Genomic DNA, 12676 nt, shown 5'->3' on the forward strand with positions numbered 1-12676 from the left:
GGGACCCACCCAGTGGGAGGAGCTGAATGTCACCAATATCACTCCCATCAGTCAGGGTTATCCCCACATGGAGTCTCTGAAGTGTCATGAGCTGACCTGGGCAACATTTTTTGTTGGAAACTTCTTTTCTCTGTGAAAAATGCAGATCCACTAACTTCAAAATGTTTTGCAATTTTTTCTGTTTCATTGAATTGTTCCAGCTAATTCCCCCGTGGGGGGTCCCCCCCCCCAAAATCTGGAAGCCAAAAGATTGAACATCTTCAAATCAGAATTATTTTTGGTTTTGACCTTTCCTTCCATTTAATTTTAAAAAGGATGTTAAAGCTGTTCCGAATCCTGATGAAAGATTTCATGTAGCACAAAAGAGTTCAACTCAAGATTTTTATTTTAAACTTTTCTATTCCCCCCCCCCCCCCAATTTTTGAAACATTGTGTTTTGGGGGCACTCAACATGGTTTGTTTGTTTGGTTTTTTTGAATTGCCACCTCACTGAAAAAGCCCTTACCTGCCCTGTTCCAGTCATAAGTGCTGAGCTCCAAGCAAACCTTTACCAGTAGCTGGGGGGTGGCATTAACAAGGTTTCTCTTGCAGGTGAATCCTCTGATGCTTAATGAGAGCAGAGCTGTCCCCAAAACTTCTCTCGCAGTCAGGGCAGTGATAGGGCTTCTCTCCCGAGTGGGTTCTCCAGTGCTGAGCCAGGTGCGAGTTCTGATTGAAGCTTTTCCCACACTCGGGGCATTTATAGGGTCGCTCTCCTGTATGAGTCCGGCGATGGGTGGTCAGGGACGAACGGGCCGTGAAGCCCTTCCCGCAGTCAGCACACTTGTAGGGTCTCTCCCCAGTGTGGACCCGGCAGTGCTGGGCCAGATGGGACCTCACCGCGAATCCTTTCCCACACTCGGCACATTTGTAGGGTCGCTCGCCTGTGTGAGTCCGGCTGTGCTGAGAGAGGTGGGCACTGCGGGCAAATCCTTTCCCACACTCAGGGCATTTGTAGGGTTTCTGGCCCCTGTGGGTGCCCTGATGCTCCAGGAGGTTGGAGCTGACATTGAAGCTCTTCCCGCAGTCAGGGCATTTGTAGGGCCGCTCCCCTTTGTGCAGCCGCTGGTGGGCAATCAGGGCTGAGCTCTCATTGAAGCTCCTCTCGCACTCAGTGCATTTGTAGGGCTTCTGCCCCGTGTGGATCCTCTGATGTTTAATGAGGTTGGAGCTGACGTTAAAGCTCTTCCCGCAATCGGTGCATTTATAGGGTCTCTCTCCAGAGTGGATCCGCTGATGTACCACCAGGACTGAGCTGACCCGGAAGCTCTTCCCGCATTCAGGGCATTTGTAGGGGCGCTCGCCTGTGTGGCTCCTCTGATGTGCCACCAGGCGGGAACTGACCCCAAAGCCCTTCCCGCAGTCAGCGCAGCGATAGGGTTCCTCTCCCGAGTGTGTCCCCCGGTGCTGGGTCAAGTGAGCCAGCTGCGTGAAGCCTCTCCCGCAGTCAGGGCATATATAGGGGCGCTCCCCCGTGTGGATCCTCAGGTGGGCCCTAAGGGTTGAGCTCCGGTTGAAGGTTTTCCCACAGTCAGGGCACCGGTGGCATTTCTCTCCCTTGCAGGCGCTCCACTGGACATCAGGTTGGGCACTCTCGATGAAGCCTTCCCTAGACCCATTACCTTCCCCTTCTCTCTGCTGCACCCAGAGTTGCCTTACATCTTCTCCTGGGGGAAAAGATTTATCCTCTCTCCCCCCTGGAAGATTTCCTTCCTCCTCTTTCTCCCACCCGCCCTGACTCTCGCTGGCTTCTCTCAGGCAAATGTGCCCCTCTGCTTTCTCAGCTTCTGCTGACTCAGGGCTTCCCCACAGCAGATTTGCCTCCTCGTTCACACTTGTTGCCATCCCTGGTTTATGGAGAGAATCCACATACAAGACATTCCCCGCCAACTGGGGGAGGAAAAGGGGGGGGAAAAAACAATTCCTGTGTGGAATTCTCTGCCCCGTGCTATGCAGGTCAGGTTAGATGATCCCTTCTGGCTTTAGAATCGGTTATACTGAAATAATGTATTGGGGAACTTGGACAAAACCACCTCCCAGTCCTTCACTGGAGGGGACCCATCCTGCTTCCCTTCCCATCTCAATAGGCAGAGTGAGGGTTGGTAGCTGCTTTCAGGCAGAAAGGGTACAACATTTGCCCTGAAGCGAGGACAGGTGTTGTTTGCAACACCTGTCAGGGATGGTCTAGATAATACTTAGTCCTGCCATGAGTGCAGGGGACTGGACTAGATGACCTCTCGAGGTCCCTTCCAGTTCTATGATGAGCTACCTGAGCAGGGCAGATCTGGAAAAGCTCACAAGGGCTCAAGGCGAATCCCAGCGCTGGCCTTCTCTCCCAGATGGTCTCTGAGCTGGTTTAACTGGTTCTTCACCTGGGCTGGTGCCTCCCCTGGAGATCCAGTGCCCACAGCTCTTCCCCTGGTTCCATGCAGATCAGGTCAGGTTTAAGGATGGGGAATCCTGCTCCAGGGAGAGAGAACAGGTGAGATCAGGGTTGGTTACAGATTCCTGGGGTCCATTACACAGAAGGTGCCAGGATTTTAAGCCTTGCCCCTATGTTTGTCAGAGGGAACATGTAACATGAAGCAGATGGGAAATGCCCATGGAGATGCCCTTTGGCAAAGCGCCGCATGCGGGGGCTGATGTACAATGGTCCAAGTAAGGGATTCAGGGATTGCCACACATGGTTGGGAGTTAGTGATTCAGCCCAGCACAAGGATTAAATCTCTTGGCCGTTTCTAACCCCCTGCCCAGACCGACAAGAGGTCCCTAGAAGCCTGGCCTACTGCTCTCCCTGGGTACGTCCTCAGAGTTAAAAAAAGAGATGTGTTCGTAACTGGGGTTAAAACAGTGCAAATGCAGCACTTTGACTGGGGTTAGCAGTTCAAGTTGCACCCCAGGCTTTAGGAACAGGATGTTCTCCGTTGCCGTTACCCATAGGAACAGCAAACAAGCTATGTTTGACTAGGGCCATGCTTGAAAACTGGTTTCCCTTTTGTGTTCTGGGAGTGTATAACACCATATAGCTACCCAGTTAACCCAAAAGTGTCAGAGACAGAGAGAGGTTGTTGGGTTTTAATTGAATTTTTGTGAGTGAATCCAAATTAAGAACACAACTCTTTTTTGCAGTGGAGACATACCCTCAGTGCCTCAGGTTGTTAAAAGGAATTGCCGCCCACCCCTGACACTTGAATGCCATGATTTGCTTCTGCCTTTGCTCTCTGTTCACACCAACTTCAATGGAACCACTCCATGGCTTGGACTACACTTAAGAGTTAGTTTGGTGTAGCTTTGTCGGTCAGGGGTGTGGAAAAAAACCCTATGCCAACCTAACGCCCTGTGTAGACACAGCTGTCAATGGAAGAATGCTTCTGGTGACGTAATGGTGGGAGGGGGGGTTCCTACACTGATGGAAAACTCCCTTCCATTGTTGCAGGCTGCGTCTACACTACAGGGTTATGCCTGTTTAGCTACAATGATGTAATGACATATCCCCAATTTACATCAGTGCAGTTGAGATCAGAATCAGACCCAAGTACTACACAGGCCCAGCCTGTGTAAAGACTTGTCTATATTAGAGTTAGTTAATTGATTGCTAATTAGCACAACGTTATTCACACGGTTGTAAAGGCTATCCCTTATGGTCCCTTCCCAGGATACAAACTGAACACGGTTTAGGCTGCTGGTGTGCTGAGAACACCACCGATCGTGCTGGCCGCTTTTGTCTCATTGTTTCCTTGTATTCATCTGTTTGTCTCTTGTCTTATACGCAGGCCTAGTCTACACTGGAAGAAGTGTACCAGATAATTCTCCCAGGATAAGCGTCTCCACACAGGAAGCTATTCTGGGGTATTTATTCTGGTCAAATTCCTCACATAGACAAACCCTTAACCACAGCCTGCTGACCTGATACTGATCACATCTTGTCCCTGTCCGCACTGACTACAGAGTACAAGATCATGTTCTAACAGTGCCCTAAGACAAGCTCAGGGGGAGCTGGGAGCAGGGTACTCCCTGCTGAGGGGTCTCTCCAGACCAAGTTAGATCATGCACTGGACCAAGAGTTTTCTTGTCAAGGACCCTCAAAGGGCAACACCTGCAATGACAAGATGATGTTCCAAGGCAGGTGCATACCTAGTACAAGTTGCCACCTGGCCATGTATCTATCCCCCCTTCTTTTCTCTGTGTCAACACAGAATTGATCCCCGCATCCGAGGAAATGTTTGGAGAAATCAGGGGCTGCACAAAAGTTAAGGTGATTCAATTCAGCTTCTCTGCAACTTCTTTTCTTCCCCCAGCATTTGGAGTGACTTTTAGCTCTTAATAGGGTCCCATTGCCCTCGTATATAAGCACCTCACAAACGTTAATGCATTGCCAGGGCTTACATTCAGCTGGAGCTGACCGGAACAGAGCTCTGGTAATTATTTTCAAATTAGTGGGAGTCCCAGCACCTCCCATGGGACTAAAGGCTCGACCCCCTCCCCAGCACCTTCCGTGGAGCAGAAGCCCTGGGGCTCTGGGAAATACTCGGAGAATTTAGGCCCTGTGTATTTCCCATTGCTACACCCCTGGGAGGTGGGCAAGATTTGTAAAGGAATTTAGGCATCTAATTCCCAAGGTCACATGCAGCCTATGATGGAGCAGGGAACTCCTGAGCCCCAAACTGGTGCTTTAACCACTGGGCCACCCTTCCTCGTGTCCTAATTCTCCTCCTCTCTCTGCTCCCCCTAATCTCTGGAACCGCTGGATCAATTGTCCCCAGATTCACACTGCTAACTCTACCCTCAGCCCTCATGCTGCACAGCGATTTTCAAGACAACCTGAGCACACGTGCAGATTTTAGAGCACTTTGAAAAATCAGCTCTTTGACAAAACCATCTAGCCACATGTGACACAACTGTGCCTGTACCTGTGACTCAGCCTGCTCCGTTCATCTGTCTCCTGCCTGTCGTCCTCTCCGATTGCAAACTCACTGGGGCCACAATTTGCGCCATGCTACATCGGAGGGGCCCGTACGCTAGGCACTGTACAAACTCTGGCCCTGATCCTGTGAAGACTCACGTAAATAAACGCAGCAGATGTCCGTTGATTTCAACAAGCACACCTCGCCTGAGTTAACAGGTGCTGGGGCCAGAGTCTTCACAGATGTAGGGCTGGAGTTTATGTGGTGCCTCCCACGACGGAGCCCTCACTGACCATAGCACAAGTAATTCAAATGGTGGCTTACCACCTCCCTGGCCACTGGGCATTAGGAGGAAAGAGAAAAAGGACACATTTTCTCATTGATGCTTTATGTATTTGTGCAGGTAGGGTAACCAGCAGTCCTGATTTTATAGGGACAATCCTGATATTTGGGGGTTTTCTCCTATATTGGCACCTATTACCCGCACACCCCTGTTCCAGTTTTTCACACTTGCTAGCTGGTCACCTGATGTACAGTGCTTAGACACCAAGGAGATAATCACTGGAGAGCGCTGGGTCTCAACCCGTGGGCTGCTGACAGCCAATCAGTTGTGACATCCTCCGGGCCATACAGGTAGTATATATATTGTGTGGATGCGGCCCACTTAACGTAACACACAGAGCTGCATATACAGCCCACAGTGGTAAATAGGTTGAGATCCATTGCTCTAGAGGGGTGGTACACAGATAAATTAGCAGACTAGGATCTATGGGAAATAATTATAGAGTGATGGATTCGTCATCACCAATCAATAAGGATTTAGAGAAAGACACAAGAGAATGGATCTAGGAGTTGGGAACCTCTCCCCATTTATGGCTCCTGCTCTGGTCTCTCCTCCCCCTTGGCCTGGGAGGCTAATTTGTAATGAAACAGGTGCCAGGACTCAAGCAGTTTTTTTACATGCATAACTGACGTGGCAAGCCCAGAGGTGCCGGGGCTCTGAACTGCCAAGCCCAGAGATGCTGTGCCGGGGCTCTGAACTGCCAGGCTCAGAGGTGCCGGGGGTCTGAACTTCCAGGCTCGAGGTCCTAGGGCTCACCCTGGTGCAAATTAAGCACTGGCTGACCCATTCCCACGGCTCTTTGCTTGCGGGACTGGGAATGTGTGTCGGTGATGGCCGCAGATCTGGGACTGGCAGAGACATGGAGAGCAGAGATACAGGGGTGGGGGAGTGAGATGAGGAGTCGCTTTCCTGCCTGGCCCCAGCCCTTTCCCCCAGGTCTCCCCATCACCTGCAGGCTCCAGCTCAAGAGCTGGTGTCGGCAGAGCCTGGGGTCTGGTTCCAGCCACCGGAGAAGGTACCCACCCGGGCTGGGCACAGAGGGGCTTGGATGAAGGTCTCCCCCTAGTCCACACCCCACTGCGGGGGCAGGAGCTGCTCAGTCGCAGCTGCATCCGTGTCAGCCAGGAAACTTGTGCTGAACCGAGGAGAAAGAGAGACAAGGAGAGAGGGAGCTGCCTCCCCTTAGCACAGCCAGAGCCCTCTGGTGGGGACAGCTTTGGAGCTGCAGACAGAAACCCTAATGCTGTGGAAGTAGGGACTGTATTGAAGCCACCTCTGAATGACAAGGCACATTCTTATGAGCCAACAGGTGATGCTTTTCCTAAGAGGAGCCCAGGCATCGCCAGACTGGCTCAGCCTTGAGGTCCTTCTAGTTCGGTCTCTGCTAGTGGCTGGTCCCAGATGCGTCAGAGGAAGGGCTCAGAAACCTGCAGGAGCAGATGCGAGGTAATAATAATACCATGCTCCTAAATCACTCTTTTCTGTGGCCGGTCATCTTGGTCTCTTAATAGTTAGAGGCCCTGTCCCAGCCATTTTGACACTTTTTGGGGGGCAAAACTGGGCATTTGCCATCAGTTGGAAAGAGCAAACTGGACAAATGCATAGTTTGCCCCCCCCCCCAAATGGGGCACAACCCCTAGCGGGGTGTGGAGGAACGGGGTGGGGTGGGGGGAGAGCAGCAACACCCATGTGGCAGGGCGGGCTCAGGAGAGTGGCTTGGGACGGGATGGCCCCGCGTGCAGGTGGGCAGCAGGGGGTCTCAGGCTGGCCCTGCACGTCGGGAGAGGGGGCCTCGGGCCACCCCCACCTGCAGGGGTTGACGGGGGGGGGGCTCAGACCAGCGCCGCACACAGGGGGGAGGGGACCCTTGGGCCAACACCGTGGGGTGTCCCGTTTTCTAAGCCAGAACCATCATAGCACTGGCTACTCTTGATCTCTGTATCCGTATCTGTGACAGACCGACCAGGGAGCCCAAGGGAACGCCACTGCTCAGCGTGATAGGCTGTGGTCTCCGCACACCTGCAGCCTCATTGCTGGCAAGCGTTTTGCAGGTCCCAGGGCACATGAGAGGCTCAGGGAGGGTTTTGCAGGAGGGTAAGGCGGTGGCTCAGTGGGTGTTAAACCCAGGAGATGGTTTGTGAATGGAACAGGTGGGTGATGGAGCCTGCACCACATGGGCCCCCCCAGAGTCAGGAGTGGCAGCAATCTGAGAGTTTGCACCTGCAGGGATGGCTCCGGGGCAGGGGCTGGGACCCCATCTGTGTTGAAAGGAAGTCACGGGGTGGGGGGCACAGAGCTGTTAACGCTCATGGACGGGAACCCTTTTGGGCCGTGGTCTGTCCCGGGGAGGGGATAGGGCGAGCAGATAGCAAGTGTGAAAAATGGGGACGGGGGTGGGGTAATAGGTGCCTGTATAAGACAAAGCCCCAAATATTGGGACTTCCCTATAAAGCCAGGACATCTGGGCACCCCTAGGAGGAGCGAGGGAAGAGGGTTTTCCTTTCTGCCCCCACTAGAGGGCTCTGGGTTACAGCTCAAAGCAAGGCTGGGCTAATTCCTGACTCTCTCCCTTGGCCACGAGTTTTCTGCTGTGAACTGATCAAGAGATGACTAAACTTCCTGGGTTGGACAGAGCCGGTACAGCTGGGGAGCAGCCGGAGAGAGATTGAAGCAGGCACTAGGCCTAGCTGAGAGTAGGGAACTGGCCTCCTAGGGCAGCCCTGAAACAACTCCTGCAGGTGATGGGGAGACCTGGGGGAAAGGGCTGGGGCCGGGCAGGAAAGTGACTCTGCACCAACAGCCCCATCTCTGCTCCCCCCTCTGCAAGTCCCAGGGCTGCTGCCCTCCCTGACCCACTCTGGGTCTCAGCTACGGGAGAGCAAACACCCCAAGGGCATGGGCCAGGGACCAAATCTCCCGGCCAGAGGGGAAAGGGAGAGAGATCTGACTGGGCAGCAGGAGTAATAAGTGGAGAGGGTGGTTCCCAGCTGCCCAACCTGCCCAGATCTGCTCCCTGCGTCATCCCTGGCCCTACTGGCTTTCCTGGGGATGAGGTGTCTGAGCAGAGAGAGGACAAATCCGTTCTGGCTCTCATTTGTCAGGGGCTGGGCCGCAGGGAAAGGAATTCCTCCAAAGCTACTCCTTGGAACCTGCTCTAGCTGGAGCGCACAGGGGAACAGACAGGTAGGGTTGGGTTGAAATTGTGAAGCCAGTTGTCCAGTTACTTACAACAGTGGGTCTCAACCAGGGGTACGTGCCCCGCCTAGGGGTACTCCGAGATCTTTCAGGGAGGATGTCAGCTCCTCTAGATATTGGCCTAGTTTTACAACAGGCTGCATAAAAAGCACTAACGAAGTCAGTGCAAACTAAAATTTCAGACAGACAATGTACCTGTTCATACTGCTCTATAGACGATACACTGAAATGTAAGGACAATATTTATAGTCCAGACGATTCATTTTATAATTATATGGTAGAAATTAGAAAGTCAGCAATTTTAGAGTACTTGCATGCTGTGACCCTTTTGTATTGTTGTGTCTGATTTTGTAAGCAAGTCATTTTCCAGTGAGGTGAAACTTGGGGTACGTAAGACAAATCAGACTCTGGAAGGGGTACAGTAGTCTGGAAAGGTTGAGAGCCACAGGCTTACACCACGCTCAATGCTACTAGCTGGGCCTCAGCTCTGATCCAGGCTGGCACTGCCTAGGTTCATCTTTTGGGCTGAAGGTCTCTGCCCAGGGGGTGAATTTAGTTTGGCAAAGTTTGAGGATAAAACCTCTGAGCCTTTTCCTGAGAAGCGGCCAGAGGGGCGGCGCAAGTTACAACCTGTGTCAGTTTTTCAACACTTCCGTTACCTTTGGACAACGAATTTTATGGTGAGAATTTTTATGGCAGGGTGAGAATTTCCAAGTCAGACACGCTTCTCGCTGTAGGCTCATAAACACCGGTTCTGCTACAGCTTTGTCGTCAGAGGTGAATAAAAGATTAATGTGCAGACACACTGAGCTTCTTTCCCCCTTTGATCAGAATTGTTTCCTCACTTAAGGGTCAGTTCTGTGAACACTCATCTACAGATTGATTCTAAGCACGTCAAGGGTCCCACATGCAGGCTAAACCTCTTAGCCTTTGTTCTGAGCAGGGGCCGTGGAGATGGGGAGCATTATGTTTTGCCATTTGAAGAGTGTTGTCAGAGTTTGACCAATTCCAGCGCCTTTGGGGATGGAAATTTTACATTTGACGGAGAGAGAATTCCTAGGTCAGGTGCATTCCTCTCTGTTGTCTGGTGAAAATCGGTTTGGATGCAGATTTGTTATGAGAGTGGAGTGAATGTCTCTTGTGCGGGAACACGGATTATTTCCGCCCTTGATAAGGTTTGTTTCCTCACGGAGGAGCTGAGCCCGGTAACGCGCACACCCATTTGTTTGGGACTGTGAGAACAGTCCCATTAACGTTGTTAAATTTAAGGAGAGAGTTTGAAAATCTCTCAGTCCTGGTGTGGGAGCGGCGTTGTGCTGAAATAAAAAGACACAGGCCGGGATCTTTCAATTCAGGAGCCTAAATTTAGGCTCCTGAATCCATATTCAGGCTCCTGGGTAACTGGCCTATTATCAGAAGTTCTGGGCACTCAGAACTGAACCCCAGCGACGCCCGCTCGGGACTTGTAAAAACCAGGATTCTTATTCAGGATACAGCTCGAGGAGGCGAACTATAGGATGGTATTTGAGGCAATCACGTCTCGTACATTACGTCCAAACGGCACAGTCTAGAATTTCTGTCTGCAGGGAGCATGCGAAAGGGAAATGGGTGTGAAATGGACTCAAGCCGCTGCTGAAACTTCCCCATTTGTGCTTCTCGCCTGACAGGCTGCAGAAGAACGTCCGTGTTTCACTTTAGGTTGTCCGGTCCTCCTTGAGGGTAGGAAAAGGGAATGGCTACAGCAAAAGCAGTGACCTTCGAGGAGGTGGCTGTGTATTTCACCGCGGAGGAGTGGGCTCTGCTGGACCCCACTCAGAGCCCTCTACAGGGACATCATGCAGGAGAATTATGAGAATGTGACCTGGCTGGGTAAGTCACCATGAGCATTTTCCACCTACTCGGGTTGCAGGTCCTCGCTGGCCAACGTAGGGCTGGGATCTTCCCAGTATCATCTGTGTAACGAGGAAACCGGGAATCTGTAACCAGCCCTGATTGCTCCGGTTCTCTCTTCCCCGGGCAGGATTCCCCATCCCTAAACCTGACCGGATCTCCCGCATGGAGTGAGGGGAACAGCTGTGGGTGCACCAAGCAGCTATTCCCTCCCTTCCTCTATCCTCTGTGCCATGGTATCGATGCTGAAGCTCATTAGTTGCCAGCTGTGGGGAGGAGTTTGGGGAAGATTCCCCTGCTGACTGTTCAGCTGATCCAAAAGCTTCTGCCGGTGTGACAAACCCTCGCCGATCCCCTTTCCCCGGGGCCCCTCCCCAGCACAGGGCGTGACTCATGCTGGGTTCTCTCCTTCTCCCAGCAGGTGATGGGATGGCCAGTGAGACCGAGGAGGAGAATCCCCAGCAGGGAGGCCCTGAGTTGGCAGACCCACACGGGCCATTCTCGGGAAGGTCCCAGGGGAACATTTGCCAGGGAGGAGCTAGCGTGAGTCAGGGCAGGTCGGAGGAGCAACGGGGAAACCTGCCCGGGGAGAGAGAGGATAAATCCTCTCCTGAAGAGGGATGTTTCAAGAAACTCAAAGAGCTCCTGGACCTTAAGGGGAAGCACAACAGAGGGAAGGGAAAAGCAGGCACTGAACGTGGGCAGGGCTCACAAGAGATGCTCCATTTGGAAACCCACCTGGAAGAGGCATCCCATAGATGTGGTGAAAGCCCCCAGCAAAACTCAGTGCTTCCACAACATCAGAGCATAGCCCTCACCATCCATCTCTCGAGGCAGAAACCTTGCCGGTGCCCCGACTGCAGGAGAAGTTTTGTTCGGAGCTCGACCCTCATGGCACATCAGAGGCTCCACACAGGAGAGAGGCCCTACAAATACCCCGACCTGCAGAGGAACCCTTTCCAGTGTCCAGAATCCAGGAAATGCTTTGCCGAGAACTCGGCCCAGACGAAGCACCAGCAATTCCACCCCGGAGAGAGTCCCTACGCGTGCCCAGACTGCGGGAAAGGATTCAGCCTCACGATGCACCGGAGGGTCCACACAGGCAAGCGCCCCTTTCTGTGTCCTGACTGTGGAATGGGCTTCAATCAGAGAGCCAAGCTCACCATGCACCAGAGGGACCATGAGGGGGAGCGACCCAACTGCAGGAAAAGCTTCGGCCGGTGGGTACCCCTGGGGCAGCCCGGGAGGGCCCATTGCGGGGAAAAGCCCTGTGTCTGCACCAGCTCTGGGAAAAGATTCAACGCCTCGGCCCTAATCAAACACTGGCGGGGCCACATGGGAGAGAGGCCCGACAAACGCCATGAGGGCGGGAAAAGCTTTGGCCGGCGCTCCGACCTGGCCCAGCGCTCTCCGGCCCCAGAGGAGAGGCCCCGCAGCAAAGGTACAGCCCTGCCAAAACACCGGGTGGCAGAGAGACCCTACCACTGCCTCGACTGCGGCAGGACCTTCAGCAGACGCTCTAACCTGCTCGCCCACCAGCGTGGCCACACGGGCGAGCAGCCCTACAGGTGCTCATGCTGCGGGAAAGGCTTTGGCCTACGTTTCAACCTTGCAATGCATGGGAGAGTCCATGCTGGCAAGTGATGCAATTCATGCCCCCACTGAGGCAGCAGCTTCAAGCAGAGATCCGACCTTATGGTGCACTGGAGACTCCACGTCAATCAGTCTTCAGAAGAGCAGGTTGGAAAATAGGGTTTTCTTTTGGGTTATTTTTCCCTCCATGGAAAATTTTAACTTTTCAGGGAAATTTCTAACGCTAAAACATTTTGGCCAACAACGGAAATATTTGCCGCGGTGCCTCGGTGTCGTGGAGTTGTGGTTCACGTATGCTCCCATTCTCCTCTCTAGGCCCGTCTCCCTGGTCAGCCTGCCTCTCCCATGATACACCATGGTCTCCCCTCTTGATTTCAATGGGATGTAGGCACTTCTCTGCGTTATATTCTAGGCATACACGGCGAGACCTTCAATAAAAGCATAAATCCTCTCAGGGGAAGGTTGCCCTATAACACAACTACATTTTGTAGAATTCAGTACGCTCACACACCACAAACCGAAAACAGAGAGAGACAAAGCAGGCTGCTCTCTGAGACAGAGAGGAACAACTTACCCTTGCGCTAAGCTGGCTTTCTCCAGACTGACTCTGACTGCTTGCTTCCCTAGAGCCCCTAGCCTGCTTGCAGGACCAGAAACCCCCACCACATCTGAAGTGATAGCTTGCCCTCCCAGCACAGTCCTTGATGCACCA

The 12676-nt window shown here is 52.8% G+C and overlaps 2 protein-coding genes across 8 annotated transcripts; one reads left to right on the top strand and one right to left on the bottom strand.

The window, feature by feature from the left end:
• Positions 1–395: 395 nt before the first annotated feature.
• On the bottom strand, positions 396–6398 carry LOC142068267 (uncharacterized). Of its 3 annotated transcripts, none has more exons than XM_048818672.2 (2): positions 6310–6398; positions 396–2499 (listed from the first exon to the last, which is right to left on the bottom strand). In XM_048818672.2, exon 2 carries the CDS (start codon positions 1882–1884, stop codon positions 571–573), a length of 1314 nt encoding a protein of 437 aa, XP_048674629.1. In that variant the 5' UTR covers positions 1885–2499; positions 6310–6398; the 3' UTR covers positions 396–570. The 3 variants fall into 3 exon arrangements, with proteins under 3 accessions (XP_048674629.1, XP_048674628.1, XP_074976048.1); XM_048818671.2 differs by having other exon boundaries at positions 6236–6398; XM_075119947.1 differs by lacking the exon at positions 6310–6398 and adding an exon at positions 4950–6203.
• A 118-nt stretch (positions 6399–6516) lies between these two features.
• On the top strand, positions 6517–12442 carry LOC125621590 (uncharacterized). Of its 5 annotated transcripts, none has more exons than XM_075119949.1 (3): positions 6517–6732; positions 10149–10350; positions 10790–12442. In XM_075119949.1, exons 2-3 carry the CDS (start codon positions 10317–10319, stop codon positions 12013–12015), a joined length of 1260 nt encoding a protein of 419 aa, XP_074976050.1. In that variant the 5' UTR covers positions 6517–6732; positions 10149–10316; the 3' UTR covers positions 12016–12442. The 5 variants fall into 5 exon arrangements, with proteins under 5 accessions (XP_074976050.1, XP_048674612.2, XP_048674615.2 ...); XM_048818655.2 differs by lacking the exon at positions 6517–6732 and adding an exon at positions 7896–9161; XM_048818658.2 differs by lacking the exon at positions 6517–6732 and adding an exon at positions 7896–9161 and having other exon boundaries at positions 10793–12442.
• The last annotated feature ends 234 nt before the right edge of the window (positions 12443–12676 follow it).

Source organism: Caretta caretta, chromosome 14 (assembly GCF_965140235.1).
Source record: "Caretta caretta isolate rCarCar2 chromosome 14, rCarCar1.hap1, whole genome shotgun sequence".
Lineage (NCBI taxonomy): Eukaryota > Metazoa > Chordata > Testudines > Cheloniidae > Caretta > Caretta caretta.